At 44.0% G+C, this 17607-nt stretch overlaps 1 protein-coding gene across 2 annotated transcripts in view; it reads right to left on the reverse strand.

Annotated features, from left to right (window-relative positions):
• MLH1 (mutL homolog 1) overlaps positions 1-17607 on the reverse strand; it is a 39508-nt gene that overhangs the window by 19958 nt on the left and 1943 nt on the right. For both annotated transcript variants that reach the window (XM_036921571.2, XM_036921573.2), the window contains exons 2-13: positions 17240-17330; positions 14883-14981; positions 12655-12728; positions 10878-10950; positions 9696-9787; positions 8241-8283; positions 8019-8107; positions 6022-6134; positions 3684-3777; positions 2634-2787; positions 1071-1444; positions 81-229 (exon numbers count right to left, since the gene is read on the reverse strand). In XM_036921571.2, the coding sequence (XP_036777466.2) occupies positions 81-229; positions 1071-1444; positions 2634-2787; positions 3684-3777; positions 6022-6134; positions 8019-8107; positions 8241-8283; positions 9696-9787; positions 10878-10950; positions 12655-12728; positions 14883-14981; positions 17240-17330 (1445 nt within the window). The remainder of the gene's footprint in view (positions 1-80; positions 230-1070; positions 1445-2633; positions 2788-3683; positions 3778-6021; positions 6135-8018; positions 8108-8240; positions 8284-9695; positions 9788-10877; positions 10951-12654; positions 12729-14882; positions 14982-17239; positions 17331-17607) is intronic.

Genomic DNA, 17607 nt, shown 5'->3' on the forward strand with positions numbered 1-17607 from the left:
GTATACTTTCTGCATTTTCAAAGGCTTTACAATAGCCGTTGCAGCCCTTGAAGTCCTGGGCAGACCCTGCACTTACGTACTCTCATGGGCCCGCCCATTAATTTCTTCCTGGAGACTCAGAACACTAGTGAGGTTAATGATCCTTCTCCGGGGGGTACAAGCTGCTGTCACCTCCTTCCGGGAACCATCTTCCACCATTTCCACATCAGGGCCTTCCCGCTGTCTCTTTCTGCGATAAAGATAAGGACACTGTTACTATTCTCATTTTTCTTTTTAACTCAGCCAAACCCTGGGTATTGCACTTCGGAGGAGGACGCAGCTTCTCTGTGCCGGCTCTGTTCATCTGCAGAGGCATCCCGGTGCTGGTGGCAGGCCAGCGTGACCAATGTGTTCTCCCGCACACTGTTTATCTGACCAGCCCCGAGCCCAGCAGCTGGCCAGTGCTCACAGCAGGACTCTGGAGTCTAGCTCCGAATGGCCCGTTGGTGCCAGGATCTCTGTGGTCAGCCACCAAGTGGATGTGCAGTCTTACACAAGTGACATCACCTGAGCTTCGGGTTCAGGACCTGAACACATTAGGTAATGAACCACCACCTTACAGGTCTCAGTGAGGTGTCTTTAAGGAACCTGGAGACTAATACTGTAACTGCTCAAAATTAAACAAACATTATGATTGTTCCTGCCCCCTTTACAGAGCTGTCACCCCCGGCTCACGTGCCCCAGGGCATGCCTCCATTGGATTAAGAAGGCATGTCTCTTCTGAGGAGGGAAAGCAGTTTTGAGTAGGATGAGGGACAACCCTCTGGATACTTAAGGGTTCTCTCTCTTGCCACCTCTGCTGTTGAGGCACTATCAAAATTCTTTACTAAGAATTTAACAAAATTCTTTACATTTCTTTTCTGATGTGCTTTAAACTAATGCTTGGATCCGTGGACAAGCCACAGCACTGTTCCATCAGAGGCAGAGGGTGAGTCAGCAGAGAGAAGATGCTAGTACTTCAGAAAAGTCCAAGTCAGAAGGCAGTTTACTGAGAGCAAGGGGCAAGCTGCACTTTTTCCGGAAGGCCATACCTGGGGTTGCTGGGGCTGGATGGGGACCCTTTCCCCTCTGACATTTCTGAAGTCATCTTTGTTGTGCCCCCTTCTAAGCCCTGATTCTCGGCAGCCACTTCAGCAGGCCCTGGAAGTTCAAGCATTTCCTCATCTTGCTGCCTGGTGCTGCCACTAGAAGCATCTGTCCTGTTCTCTGGGACAACAGCCTGTGGCTGACTAGATGGAGCCTTGCTCACAGGCTGCAGAAAGGCATCCAGTTTCTGCTCCCGGGAATCCGTGCGGACCATCTGGTGGGCATAAACCTTGTCGCCACTTCCAGAAGATGTGGGAGTCACACCCGCTGTGGATTTAACCACCTCCCCAGAGGGGCCAGCAAGACCTGGTAGTAAAGTCTGTGTCAAAGAAGAAGACAGTGGGAAGGTTCAGAATATGAAGTAGAGAAGCCCAGGTCCCCAAATGGAGAAAGCAGCTAGGCCCAGGTATAGTATCATTATAGAACTTTTATAGAAGTAATTCTGACCAAAATTTGAAGTATAGAAGATATACCAATATAAAACTAAAAAGTTCAAATTTTTATAGTCTTAATTGGTTTGAAGTAGAAATATTAGTGTAAAGTTCTTGTATTTTTGCTTTTGTTTGTTGCTTTTTGCTGCCATAAGAGTATTTTTTTATTACAGTAAATTATACATAAAATTTACCATTCAGCCATTTTCAAGTGTACAGTTGTGTGGCATTTAGTACATTTATACTGTCATGTAACCATTACTACCACCCATCTTCAGAACTTTTTCATTATCCCAAACTGAAACTCTATACCTATGAAGCAATAACTCACCATTCTTTCCTGTCCCTGAGCTCCTGGCCACCACCACTCTACTGTCTGTTTTTAAATATACATACTTCTAAGCTCTGTCTACTGGGAAGGCCTAAAAGCAATGATCACCCAGTAGTGGTGAGAACACCCAATCCCACAATATAGTCTCTAATACCACACCCCACTAAAATAAACCAGAGTTTCTTAGAGAAATAGCCAGTCTAAAGCTTGGGCTGGGGAAGTACAGAGTGAGCCTACAACATCTTGTCGTGCCTGAAACAGGAAATTATCAAAGACTAATGGAATTGGGTCAAAGGGACAAGAGCACCAGCTTGAAGGGAGTTCCCTGGTCTACGAGGGGATATTTTGAGGATCAAAAGGAAAAACGACTATAATTGGTTACATTATGTTGTTTTATGAACAGCTATGACAAAATACTAAGAAGGGAGAAAAAGCTGAGGAGGGAGAGGGAGAGAGGGAGGGAAAGAGAGGAAGAGATGGAAAGAGACTGGAAAAAGTCATTGACTGTCACTGGAGATTAGATACCAACTCTTTCCCTTGCAAACTGGTAACTAAAGGGTTAAATTGGGCATCTATCCATACTTTGCAGTATGAACTGCATTCCAGCTCTAACAAATAAAGGGAAGTTCTTCTATACAGAATTATAATTACTTAATATAGAAAAGATGACAAAATTAGAAAATCCTAATCTTACAATCCTAATGAAATGACTGCTTCAGGTGAAAGCTGGGTGAAAGCACCCTCACCTGGGTGAAGTACATGCGGGAGGAGTTGGCGCCCAGCAGCCTGCTCTCAATGTGCCGCTGCACCCGCTCCAGGATGCTGTCTTCGTGCAGGAAGTGAACTTCGTGCTTCGTGGGGTGCACGTTGACATCCACATTCTGGGGGCTGATTTCTAAGCTGGCAGGTAAAAGAGGACAAGACCTCAGGCGGTGGGGCCAGGGGAATCACATGCAGTGCGTGTGGTGGCCAGAAGACACAGGAGGCCAAAGCTTCAAGGTCAAGTCTCAGTGACTGCGGTCCCAATGCCGACTCTGCTGCTTAGAAGCTGGGTGCTTTGGGGAAGTTCCATCAACTTTCTTTGTCTCAGTTTCTGCATTTGGAGGTGGATATAATATCTGGTGGGGATTAAATTCATGTGAAGCACTTTGCATGAACTTGGCACATTTATTACATGTCAGCTGCTACCCTCATTCCAGACCTAGTGGATGCTCTTGCTGTGTGAATGTGAGGCAGGTCACTTAACTTCTCTGATTCGTTTTCGCATCTGCGACTATGAATCTGTCCCCTACTTACTTTCAGTATCACAGGAAGATCAAAACAAAAATGCGTGCGAGAGAACTTCCTGTCACTGGAAGGGGACAAAACTCTGTCCGAGGCTGTGCCAGTTTTCACACTGCCTGGCTCCAAGTCGCCTGCCACTGCCTGCACCATGACTGCACTGGGAGGCCCTGTCAGCCAAGGATGCTGGAAGGACCCTGGAAGGGAAGGGGGCTCTGCACCAGTTTTAGGGCAGTTTCTGCCAGGTTCAGGGCAAGGCATGCTCTTTACCCACCAACCGCTGTGTCACCCCTCAGTGGCTGGCACATGAGAGGCTTCCAGGGAGGTTCTGGTACAAGAGTGAATAAATGAAGGAGCCTTCCCTTTACCTGTGAGAAGGACGGGACATCGGTTTGCAGGAGCACGTGGGCTCTGACCAAGCTATTATTAGCAGGCCCATCTCCTTCTGAGGCCGGCCACACAGGCATAGAATCTTGGTCCCTGTGGGTCTCGGGTGAGGAGTTTGGCTGCATTACCTGAGGTACAGGAACGGGTGTGTGTTTTTGGGCAAATATGCTGCATACACTGTTTCAATGGCTTTTCTTAAGGAACTCGACTCTACCAGACGATCTAGAAAATAGAAGGAAAGTAACCAGTTCAAACTTGCCCTGAGGGATGAGGGGACAAGTGCATATTCATCTATGGCCTGAAATCACTCAGGAAGAGTGACCCGCAGGAAGGAAGGGCTCCCTTTACCTCGGGCTACTTGGCAGCGTCTCACTGTGGGCTCGGGGCGCCCTCCCCTCCCAGGGCAGAAGCCTGGCAGGGCAGGGTGCCCCGGCCCCACAGCCCCTCCTCCAGCAGCCCTTGCCATGCACAGCGGCAGCAGGAGAGCAGCTCTGACTCCACCCTGCAAATACACACTGGTGACCTGTCACATATGCTACGTGCTGGAGATTATACACTGGTGAATAAACTCATTCCAAGTCCAAGACAAGCACTACTGGAAAGAGGTGTGTGCTCAAGCGGGAGATGAGAGAGCATCTACCTCTGCTCAGAGTGCCAACATGGGGTATCCACGAAGTGAGGGGGGGTAAGTGTGCTCTCCAGGCATCTTAGGCAGTGCACGCATGAGCATGCATCTTTAAGGTAATTCAAGAAGGAGGCAGATTTGAGGGTTGGCAAAAATAAAATCTTGGAAAGATAAGACTACACGAGACCTATTTTCATAAAACACAGCTGAGATAGACTATGACCAGACCTATTTTCAGAAACCAGCTCTCCTCTCTCCCCAGACAGACGACCTCATGATGATCCACTGTCCTGTGCTGCTGCAGCCAAGAACATGTCATGTATTTTTAACTCCATAAGAGTAGCTCTGACTTACTCAGTGAGGAGACTATTGTTCTGAGTGCTCACTGCCTCCACCGACCGGATGATGCCCCTGTACTCCCTAACACATGTCCTGACCCCACGGGCCACAGCAGGCATGCGCACCCAACAAGAGAACAGATGGAGGCCTTCTGCTGAGATTTATGAACCTGAGACATGCCAAAGGAGTGTTCTTTGTCCCTGCCACGAGGGAGCCTGCACAGTGTGGAAAGAACTGAGCATGCCTATGAGTCTGACCTTTTTTGCTACTGGGAAGCTGGCATCATGACCGGATTAGCTAATGCTAATGCACAGCCCTCGTGGTAAACAGAAGCATGGATGTAGGCTACTCAAATGGCACGTATACTGATTCCTTCTTGTCTGTTCTGTAGCCAACACACGTGTTACCAAACAGTTGTTCTTCAAGGTTAGGAAAAAGCACATGAAAATCATTTTCTGAGCTTTGATTAAAGCAAGCTTCTATATCATATCAGGTTTAATCCATCTTAATGAAGTTGGAAAAACCCTACTAAAATAAATCAGTTTAACAGAATATTGTCTAAAAACTACTGACTCCCTCCTATCCCTATATTGCTTTGAAAACTGCTGTAAAACATGCATAATTTGGGACATTTATAGGTGATTATCATTATAAATGGAGTGGGGAATATACTATTTCCAATAGCAAACAAACAAAACTATAAAATAATTATGAATTTGCTTTAAAACATAGAGGTAAAGGACCAGTGATAAAAATGCTAAGAACAGCACAAATGGAAAGATGCATCCTGTTCCCAGATGAAAGATGAAAAACTGAATCAGACCCTGTTGGGATTATTGGTTGTTGCCCTGTCACTGTCCCTCAAAACACTGTAATATGCAATTAAATAAAAAGCAGTAGAATACAAAATTGTATTTACTTAATAAGCAGCATGTAAATAATATGTAATCACATAAACAACATGTGAGGAGAGAAAGACTGGAGAGGAATTTGAGAAAAACCCAAATTCATTTAATTTCCTTCTTAATTTCTAGTACTGCTCTATCAGAAATAACTCTCATTCTTTAAAAAGAAAAACCTCAGGGGGCTTACGATTCAGTTTCTTTACTTCAGACACACTGCCCACAACCACAGTATTCCTCTCCCTGAGTCCTGCTGTGCAAATCAAACAGTGGACCTTGATCCAGGAAAGAACCAACATCTGCCCAGGGTCTGCTTCTAAAGGCTCCAATGCCAGCAGGTGAGGCAGGTGTGCTGGCTCACAGGAGCTGTGACACCCTCTCCTGGGCTCACTTGCAGAGGCGAGAACCAGACTTTGCAAAGGAAGCCAGGAGCCTGGATCAGAGGGCTAAGCAGACCTAGGCGAGAATTATAAATGCCCCCCCGATCAAACCATACTTCCTGCAAGGTTTCCCTGTGCAGTCACACCTGTGAAGCAGGCACTTTCCCACACCCCCTACATTCCCTTGTGGGTAGAACCTACTTGGTTATTTTTTGCTTACGGTTGATGAAGAGTAAGAAGATGCACTTCTTCACTGAGTAGTTAGCATTGGATATGTAACCATTCATTTTGAAGGCAAGGGTTTTATCCTCACACCCAACTTCTATCAATTCTCTGGTTGGAAAAGAGAAATTTTGAGGCTCATGAAAATACTGGAAAATTCAAACATTACAAAGAATCAAACGCTGGAAAAATCAGGGCTCCTTCCCACAAACTAACTGCCAAACGAGGACCCCTGAGACTTGGGCTTGTTAAGGTCCTCTGGGCCTGCCCTCTGTCCATCGAGGCAGCTGCCTGCCCGCCCAGTATTTTCAAACACTCAGATGATATGCCAATACTGCTCAACATAATGACAAGTCCAAGCTCTGAAACCTTATTTCGCTGAAACCCCAAAGGTGAGACTCCAAAGAGCTTCTCTCTGCTGAATCTCTCACTACACTGAGTGGCAGCGGTGGCATCCCCAGAGTGTGTCTATGGGGAGGTGAGCCTCCCAGGTTATAGGAGTCTCACATCAGACACCCTCACTCTTGCCTGAAGAAGACCTTCCTGAGGGCTGGTCCCTCTGCCTGGAGAGCTCCTAGTCAGCTAGTTAGTTCCTCCCAACCCCTCACAGCTCAGGGATTACCTCCTCAAAGAGCCTTCTCTCCCTCTCCCTGACCTTGGTCCTTATATGTCCCTGGAGGCATCTGGCCCAGTCACTAATGAACGGCATAATCATTTCATGGGTCCTTCCAACTAGAATGAGTCCTCTGAGGGCAGGAATCACTTCCACTGTACTCCCTAGCACATGTCTCTACCACCCAGCACAGCACCCAGCACATGGCACACGCTCATTAAGCATTTGCTGAATGTATGCTGGGAGCTTCCCATGCAGTAACATGTGCTCGGAGTTTCTGAGCAGCGGACAGCCTGCAGTGTTTCCCACACCGAATAACCAGCAAAGCCTTTCTTCCCAAAATGTCTCAAGAGGCTGGTGCTTTGGTAACATGCTTTGGGAACTGCTACTTCGCAGGATTTCTCATCTCTTCCAGTCCTTAAGAATCTCATAACAACCAATTCTAAGTCTTCAAATGTAGTCAAGTAGCTCTTAAACATTTCACCATACAATACAGCACTGTCCTCTTGGGGCACAATTTATAATTAGTAACACTTAATTAGCACAAAAGGGTAATTAAAACCAAATAGACTATTTCCTAGATAGGAACTTGGTTTTGTTAACAGAATGAATAATATATTGTTCAAAGCAGAAAACTGGGTTCTGGGTCTACTGCTGCTGATTTTAAAAATTTTGGAAAAAGTGAATTCAGGGTCTGTCTTATTTATCTGTGTATCCTGAGCATCTGATACATGCCTGGCATATAGAGGTCTTAGTATTTTTCCCCTCACATTATGGCACTTTGGGCTTTGCAAAGTCCTGAGACTTAAGCTAGGAATCTGTGATGGAAAGAGTGGTATCCACCTGCGGAGGGGAGTGCCATGAAGAATCTATAATGCAGCTTTCTCTCTTCAGCTTCCCGTGACAGTGAAGATTTGGTGACACACACCTGCTGCCACCAGATAGGGAGGTCTTTAAGGCAGGAAATAATTTTATTCACCTTTACCCTTAACTTCTGGTACAAAGCCTGGAATATGGGAGGCGATTAATGAATGTTGAATGATGATAAATGAAATCCTAAAGTGATGCTAATGGAAATACAGGAAAGAGAAAGAACACTGGAGGCCAAAGCAATCAGACTCCACTCTGAGCATTTTGAAGACAGAAACCTAGAGAGAACACACTGATTTACAGCCAGAGCATCTAGGAGAAAACACACACCCCAGAAGTATAAAATTATATGAAATAATGGCTATTAACAGACCTGAAGCAGGAAAGCAAGCCTGCATATTGATTAAAGCAAACTCTTAAGGCAGGAGCTACCCTGATGGATTCCAAAATAATGTGATATAATGATAAACCTAGACATGGAGATTCGTTTTTTTAATGTATCACCAACATACCGGCTAACAGCATTTCCAAAGATGGAGCGAATATTGTCCACAGTTGTGGCACTGGGCAGTGTTCTAACGTCCGCTACTGTCTCGCCTTGCTGATAAACAGAAGATAGGATTTACTGTCTCATAATTGTGACTGAAACATCAGAACCTTATCTCCACAAGTGAACTACAAAATATCCTTTTTTCTTAAGAACACATAACCACCCCTATAAATCAAGAACTTACTTTTTTTACTGAGAAACTAATGCCTGAATTATGTATTGAATACCTGGCAAAGAAAAAGAAAACAATAAGTAAAGAGTGGTCAAATGCACAACACATGGCAGAGCCCCCTTCTACTTAAATAAGTTGATGGAGTTCAGTGATCTGAAGACAAACACAAACAAAAGTATCTCCGTATGTCATATTTCACCCACAGGAAAATGAGCCAGCAGAGACTTCATGGAGACATCAATGCTAAATGTGGCAGAACAGAATAAAAACAGGGTTCCACTGTGCTTTTATAGGCTGCTGACTAGACTCCAGGGTGTCTGAATACAATCTTCTCTTTGCCTACAGTGTGCCTGCCACAAACCCAGAGGTCTGGGTCACCTCAGGCACAGCCTGACAGCCCACCTACAGGCCTGCACTCTTACTGTCTCAGAGTCCTCAGCCCAGCCCTCCGGGCTGCTTCTCCCCCAACTCAGGGTCCTGTTCCACTGTCTCCCAGACTTTTCTCAGTTGGCTATTATTACTCTTCCCTCCGTGGGCCCTGTGAACTGAAGACTGTTTGGCAAAATACATTTTATCAGTAACAAAAATTTGCTCTACTGTACCTAGAAACAATACAGCCAATTAGATCACCTATATTTCCAGGAGATAATTCTCTGATTTATGCAATTTCAGGGAAAAGCAAAGAAACTTGATGTTTAAGTCTGCTCCACTTTAGTAGGGGCAAATGTTTTACTTATTTTAGCTCTTTCAGAAATACTGAAAAACAGTTAATATACCTCTGTTACAATTCGAGGATGTGCAGGCTTAGAGTCTGTGCTAGAGCCACCGCACTAGCAGATTAAGTTTGTCATGGACATACTGTAGTTTTCCCTGCCCTGAATCCCTTCTCCTCCAGCTGTTGGCAGCCCCTAGTCTTCCTAGGGGAAACCACCTCTTCTCCGTTCCACTTGAAATTTCCTCAGATTGTCAATCAAGAAATCTCCCCGTGGATGTGGGCCTCTGATGGGGAGACCCAAGCTATGCCGATCAGATGTACTCTCCCAGCAAGCAAACTCCTGGGCACTCATGAAAAGGATGAAAGCGCCTGGAGCAGGGTCACTGTGTTACATCGCTGAAGCCATCCTGGTTTTTGTCCTCCCTAAGGAGCTGCTGTCCACCTCTCTCTCCACTTGGTGAGTCAGTCACTCCTAGCCTCCCAATACATTCTTTTGGGCCCTACTTAGCTAGAATTAGCTTGTTGTGTTTGTCACCAGAGAACCCTCACTGATACATACAGATGCCAGATGCTCTCTCCTGGGGAGATGAGAAAAGCCCAGGCCCCTGGGGACCAAACCTTAACCAGAAACAATTTGCAGGCTAGTACTGCTGTTTCCATGCAGCTCGGCAATTATTCTCAATTTATAAGCACTGGAATACATTCCTTTGGTGAAAGATCTCAGGGACCCACTCCCAGATTTTAGACTGTACCTGCCAACAACATCCAGAATTTTCCCATACTCTTCACTTGGATTTTTTAAAGCTTTCCTCCTCGTGGATATATTGTAAAAAAGGTCCTCCACCTGAACAGAAGATGGATTCCTTGTAAATTCACAGAAGTATATGGAAATAAAGACTTAAGTTGTCCACATAAAGCTGGGTCTTAAGGCACCGAATCTAACCATATTTACACCAAAATCAAAGTTCTAAGCACTGACTGGGGGAGAGGCCAGAGATACGGCAGTCTTGGCAAATACAGGATATTTTTTCCCTGCCTCTCACATTTATTCACTGGTTTCCCAAAGAGGTAGTAGGGGCTACCTCTAGGTCAGGCTCTATACTTTGTGCTGGGAATATGAAGACATACAGGGCAGTCTTGCCCAGGACAGCACATGATTTAGTGGAGTAAACATGTAAATTCACACTTATAATATCACATGGTATTCAAACTTATTTTTCAAACTAAGAAAATTACAAAATTCCTGAGAATATTTGGGCTTCTTGGAAATAACACTGTAGTCACTCTGTATGGGTATGGGATCCCTCTTAACATGCATTTGAGCACATGGTGATTCCTGCGTCCTACTCGCCTCATCAATCCTAGGGCTTAGAGTCTGCCGAGAGATGTGCCAAAGCTAGGGCTGGGGCTGGGGCTGGGGCTGTAACATGACAGCGGGATGCTCTATGAGACCAGCACAGAAATAAGGCAGCATAGTGGACTTTCCCCTTTCTAACAAGGCAATCACATCAGTTAAGGACACTCTGAGGGCAGGTATTATGTTGTTTGATAGATGAGAAAAGTGGGGTCAAGGGACATAAATGACTTGACTCTGGACATATAACCACTGAGCCGAAAGGCTGGGACTCGAGCTCACTTCTTCTAGAGCCAAGTTTCAGGTTCTTTCAATGCTGACTATCTTGTTACTGATTTCTGCCATCACAGTAAAATAATCTCCCAGCCTCTTAAAAAAGATGAGGCAGTGGGCAGGCTGCCAACCTACAAGAGTCAATAATGATTCCTCTTATGTAGAGGCTGATATTCTGGGGCTACTATTAACTAGTAATAATTTGTCATATTATTGCTATGAAAACTCAGAGACAATTTTACTTTTATGTTTCAGTACTTATGCAAAGCTCTTTTCAACAACGTACACTCCCATGCACCACTCTTACCGTGATCTGGGTGCCTTGATTGCCTGCACATGGTTTAGGGGGTGCTTTCAGCTTTCCATCTGAGTAATTTGCTCTAATCAGAAAATATGAAATATAATTAGCCAACCAATAGAAACAAAACAGAAACTAATCCAAAGGGTAAAAAAGGGAATTATAGCAATGACAGGGGAAAATGCAGCTGCACTGTACACCGTCTTCGTTACTATAGTTTCCTTTTTATTTTCCATGACTTACATTACCATTCTAATTGGATACCTGAAAAAAGTTCCTTGTTTTTCTAGTAATGTTCCTTTTAAGTTTCTGAGCTCTGAGCTTCGAACAATACAGCTTTGACACTGTCTAAGATGACAGTAAGATTCTTTCACTGATTCTGCGATCATTTACAGAGGACCTACCATGCTGCAGACCTGAGGAGGCCCTGGAAATACAGACAGGCACTGGAAGCTCCTGATCTGGTGGAGGCACGGACTTTTCTCCCGAGTACAAAACACAATGTTAGTGATCTAGAGAAGGATACAGTCAGCTTGGGGTAGGAGAAAGTGTAGCAGGAGAGAGGACAGTTCACCTGACTCCAGCAAAGAGTAGGTCCAGGTGGAGGGAGCAGGGAAGAATGTCAGGGAAGAAAGGTAAGAGCACAGAAGCTTTAGAATATGTGGCCACCAGGGAAGGGTGGAGAGGAGGCTGGAAAGGTGGGCTTAACTCGCTGAAAGGGTGCGGGTTCTAAGATGGCAAATCTGGATTTCATGCCACCACAAAGGGGAGCTGCTGGAGGACTCAAGCAGGGATGTAATGTGACCCCAGAGTAAAGAAATGGAATCTGTGTCCCAAGCTATTTAGGAAGACAGTAATGTGCAAGCATTTCACCATTTGGTGAGCAGGGATTCTCACCTATCGGCCGTCCCAGCCCTAAACTGAAGTTCAGTCAAATGCCCTGGAAGCAGTGCTGTGCACTCTGAACCATTCTGACTGCCGTGATCTCACACCTCTGCTGAAAACTGGCAGAACTGCCCTGATTGAGCAAAGTTCCTATATTAATTTACAATCTTTTCTTTTCTTTTTATTGAGGTACATACAATAAAATGCACAAACCTGTGTTCAGGTCGATTTTTGACGTGTATAACCATCACCCAGATCAAGATATCAAATATTCTCACTAATTTTTCCCCCTTTACCTATTTCACCCATCCTTCCATCTGATTTGGAAGCAATCTTTATGATTAAAAAAATGTTTCTCTTTTTAGGGAGTCCTAAATTCGGTGCTCCTCCTTCTTTACTAGTGAACGGCCAGTGCTTATAAAACAGAGGTAGGATTTTAATTCCTTGAATCACATTTTTATTCTGTTCCAGGGTCATTAGTCAGCCTCTGAAAACCCTGTCAGCACAACACACAGCTGGCAGTGGCTGGGGGGAGGCAAGGCAGCCCAGGCATGCACAGCAGCAGGGCGCTGGTGGCTCACAAGCCAGCCAAGGGACCCTGAGCCTCCAGCACCCAGCCACATCCCCGCAGTCAGCCCAAAGCGATATCCTACTAAGGGCAAAGGGGCAGAATAATAGCAGCAGCTGCCACCTGCTTAGACGGCCTCTGTGTAGCAAACACCTTGGATGTCACTTGTATACATCACACCTTATCTTGTAAGAAACCGTGGAATAAGATTATTTTCTAAATAATTATTCCCGTAGGTTATCAATTATTAATCCACAGGGAGGAAAGAAAACTTAGCCAAGATCTCAGCCAAAAAAGATAATAGTGTTTAGATAAGGACAAAGAACATCATACCTGTATGCACACTTCCCATCAGCCGTTTTGGTTGTAATAGTGACATGAGCCACATGGCTTATGCTGGCCAAAGCCTAAGGGAGAAAAGAAATGGACTGAAAGAAAAGCACTGCTGGGCACCCACTGTCACCTCATTAAAGGCAAAGATGATCCGCACTGCCTCTTCCATTCTCTACCAACAAATGGCAACAATGAGCACTTTGTTCAGTCACTTTGATGACTCATTAAAAAAAGGAATCAAACTGAACCTGAGGCATATTACTAGAACAAGGGAAAAGTATATTTAACAAGTCCAAAAGGGAACACCAAAGTGTTAATGTGCTACCAGCAATTGTGTTCCAGTAGTAGCATTACAGCCATGCTTAGTAATATTCTCAATCATCTGTCTTCCAGCAATTTTAAAATTTGCCTTCAGAAATGGATAACGGAGGCATTTCAAATAAATAATGTACAGTGTCACTCAAAACTGTTTTCTATAAGTAATTATATTCAGAAACATAAAATTTTAATTACATAATTAAGAGAAAATGAATTTTTAAAAAAACTATGACCATTTTCCCCTTATAACCAAGATTTGTTTCCTTGCCCTTTGGAATCTATATCTCCTTTCATAGCATATAAAAATGCAACCCAGGCAATGTGATGGGGTCTGTGTGAAGCCATCTCAGAGACAGGGAACACAGCCATGGCAGGTTCAGTTCATTAATAAGGAATGTGGCTTAGGCTTAGAGATTACCAGGTCCTACCTAGCTGGATTTTCCTGGTTTTTGCAATTGAGCTAATTTTCATCATTAAAATGTGAATGATTTTGAGTCCTGTGTATAAGGAAGGATCTTAAATACACACAGATACAGTACATACTACAATACTACGTGATGCTGGGAAGGGGGTGTCAATGAGAGGTGTTCCAGAGCGGAGCAAGTGGACAGGCGCAGACTCTGGGGTCAAATCAGCAGGGTTCAATTTCCTACTCTGCCGCTGTCTAGCTGTGTCCCCTGGCCATGCTTGGTCATCTCTCAGTGTCAGTTTCCTACATGTAAACAGGGTAAAGAAGAACCTGCTCTGTAACGATGTTGTCAAGAGTTAATACCTACAAAGCGCTGAGAACCACGGACAGAACACAGAAAGTTCTCAGTAAATTTTCCCTTAATTATAGTGAAATAATAGCCCCAAAGATATCCTATAACTAGGCTGAGGTTCCAGCAGACATAGAAACTGACCCAGAAGTTGCAAAGCTGGAATTAAACTGCTTTCCTAGGGCTTGACCTGAGGCATACATAAAACAAGGAGAGATTCAGTGTACACAGTACGAAACTACCCCCACGTGGGAAGATCTGGGGCTCACTTTGAGCCAGAGGGTGCTTGAGATCCCTCCCACCAGCAGCTGGATCTAAACTGCAGTGATTGGGTCACAGATGACTTCTCACTTTAAAAAAATTAAAGTAATACATGCACATGATAAAAATTTCAAAAACTACAGAAAAGTCTAAAATGAAAACTGATTCCATTCCCTTCCCCCACCTTCACTCTCATTTCCCCAAAGTAACCACTCCAAACAATTTCTCTGGTACCCCAGAGCCTGCTGAAAGGAATGCAGCTTTGATTTTAGTGATCTGTTACAGTGAGACCCAGCAGGCCCACTCTTCTGACCTCTGGAACCATAAGATGACAAATTTGTGGTTGTTTTAAGCCACTGAGGTTGTGACAATTTTTTTTTCACCAGAAATAGGAAACTAATACAAGCTGTTTGAAGAGTATGCATATTTTTACCTATATTATTTCTATAAATTTATCGTGAGGAAATCACTGGACAAAACACATTGTGTGTACATGAATATTCACCAGAGCATCAAACAGGAAAATGGCACAGGGCGTACAAGTTTTTCATCACAGTTTCCCAGTCTCAGTGTTATTTACCATGCTCCCTTGCCCCTAATATTTTCTGCATATTGATACTTAAATCTAAGTAACAATCAGATTCACATTTGACTTTTTGATGAAATAACCTTGTAGGTGATGTGTTGTTCCATGAAAAGACATACAACATCTTGGTGGAGAGGTCTCTGTAGATAAAATAGTTTATGTGTATCAAGTATTTATGAGCAATTCTCAGTTTTGGAAAACTGAATCAAGTTTGTTCAGATTTGCATATATTTAACAAGTAGAAAGTATGGCAGTAATATCATCACAGGAGGACATTTCACATATTTCTTTTACCCTTTGCTTACCTCACCCCGAAAGCCATAGGTAGAAATGTTAGCTAAATCCTCAAAGGACTGCAGTTTACTTGTAGTGAACCTCTCACACACAATATCCAGATCTTCCTTCTAGAAGATACCAAAAAAATAAGTAATTGTCACTCATTTTTCCAAATCTTGAATTTGCCTTTTCAATCAAGAGTTTTAAAATTAGCAGAAACTTCCTCACTCAGCATCCAGAGAGCCCCACTGTGCATATGTCCCTTCCCTCGCACTGGTCCCATATCTCAGGCACCTGCTGGTCTGCCTCACCTGCCTTGATGGTGGCATAAGCCAGGGCTCAATCCTTGGACCTCATTACCACCTCCAGTCCCTCTTCTATGATCTCATCCAGTCTCATGGATTTTATAAACATATTATTATTAGAAAACTTCTTTATTAAAAATCTATGGATACACTTGGTTGTAGTAGAGTATACTAACAAAACTTGACATTTCAATGATTTTTAAGCATACATTTCTGTGGCAAAAAAGAACATTCATCATTCATCTTCCCAAACTGAAACTGTATTCATCAAATACTAATTCTGTAGTCTCCCTCCCCCAGCCCCTGGCAACCACAGCTCTACTTTCTGGGTCTATAATTCTGACTACTCCACGAATCTCACGAAAGGTGATTCATACAGTATTCACCCTTTTGTCACTGGCTTATTTTATTTAGCATAATGTCTTCAAGATTCGACCATGTTGTAGCACTGGTCAAAAGTTCACTCCTTTCACAGCCAAGTAGACCTCATCTTATGTATGCACTACGTTTTTTTTACCCATTCATCTGTTGATACTTGGGTTGCTTCTACCTTTGGCTACGTGAATAATGCTGTTATGAACATGGGGGTACAAACAGCCTGGAGGCCTTGCTTTCAAATTGGGTATACACCCACAAGTGGAATTGCTGGATCATATGGTAATTCTGTTTAGTCACTATACTGTTTTCCACAGTAGCTGCACTATAGATTATAGTTCTAACACCTCTACATCTGTGGGTAAAATTGTAAAATTTCCAGAATATTTCGCCTGGCTTTAGCTCATTTGCATATCCTCAGGGGTGGAGAGAAGTTCATCTCCATGTCAGTGAGTAATTACCTAGGTAACCAAGGGGGTGTCTGAACCTGAGAGTTTAAGGGGAGGGGCTTGCTTGCTTGCTTGTTTGCTAGCTTTTCTTCCAGAGCAGGGGGGAGAGAGAGGGCGCTGGACTGCAGTTTGTAAGCAATAAACTGGTTTTAAACTTTTTTTCTCCCTTTGATTGATTTCGGTTTTTAGAGGTATTTTGTCCCGGGATTTCCTCTCCCCAGACTTACAACATCCACCAAGCCAATACTTTTTTTTTAAATGCCATCCAAATGGGTGTCAAGTGGTATCCTGTTACTTCTGTCTGTATTTCCCTAATGACTAGTTATGTTGAACATCTTTTCATGCGAGTTTTTTAGTATCATCAAAATGCAACACACCAAATTTTTTCATCAGCCCAAAACCCTACCCTGTACTCCAGACACACCTGTCCAACTAACAGGATCGTAAGTGTAACACACTCCCAAATGAATTTCCCATCTTCCCCCAAACCTCCTTCTCCCATAGTGTTTCCTACCAGTAAATGGCACCCTTCTTTTCCACCTGCAAAGGTCAAAACCATGAAATTATTCTTGACTCCTCTTTTTCTCACACCCTACATTAGCCAATTCTGAGAGCTTTGTCTTTATAATCAACACAGAATCTCACTGCTTCCTACCTCTCCATTGTGACCAAACCAAGGCATTGCCTCCCCTCCCTGGGGTTGCTGCTGGAGTTTCCTCCCTGCATCTGGCCTGTGCTGCTACAGGCTACTTTCTCCATTGCAAACGAAAGGGTTCTTTTAAAACTCACCATCCATGTCCCCTCTGCTCAAAACCTTCTAACAGTATCCCAGCTTATTCAGAGTAAAAACCAAAGACTTTACAATGCCCCATGAGGTCTTAATGATCAGCCTACTTATCTTTCAGACCTCCTTGCCTGTCACCTTCTCCCTCTCCTTGTTCTAGACACGCTAGCCTCCTTGCTGAACCTTAACCATGTCAGGCATGCTTCTGTTTAATCGTCTCTGCATATATTGTTCTCTCTGCTCACAACACGTATGCTTTGAACTGCCTCATGACTCTCTCCCTGACCTCTTTATTCCCCTCAACAGTGCCCAGCTTAGAATAGGTACTCAGTCAATATTTACTCTTGGTGTTGGACAGTTCAGTCAAAAGTCACATCCACAAAAGCCCAGAGTTTCCGGAATGGGGCAAGGCTCTGCCACTGCCTGCCAGTGTCTCACGGGAGGTCACACACTGCTCCAGAGGCTTTACCTACCCTGATCCCAGTGCCATTGTCTTGGATCTGAATCAACTTCAGGCCTCCCTCTTTAACAACCACTTGAATACTGGTGGATTTTGCATCTAAACTGGCAAAGCAAACAAAGAAATAGTTTATCAGCCTGCAACTTTTTAATGCATGTATTTTAATATGAGCCAAGGGATAAGAAGCAATTCCAGATAAATACAAGGCTCATTAATGTCACTTTCCCTTTGCAGCCTCTGTGTACATTGTTATTCGTTTATACTTTGTGTGAGAGGGGCAAGAGGGGCAGCAGGGGGCAACCATCATTTCCAATAGGAGACACAGCACCATTTTTTGTCACTCTATTGAAGAAAGTAAAGTTAGAAAGAGACCCTTTAGTA

This window comes from Manis pentadactyla, chromosome 14 (genome assembly GCF_030020395.1).
Source record: "Manis pentadactyla isolate mManPen7 chromosome 14, mManPen7.hap1, whole genome shotgun sequence".
NCBI lineage: Eukaryota > Metazoa > Chordata > Mammalia > Pholidota > Manidae > Manis > Manis pentadactyla.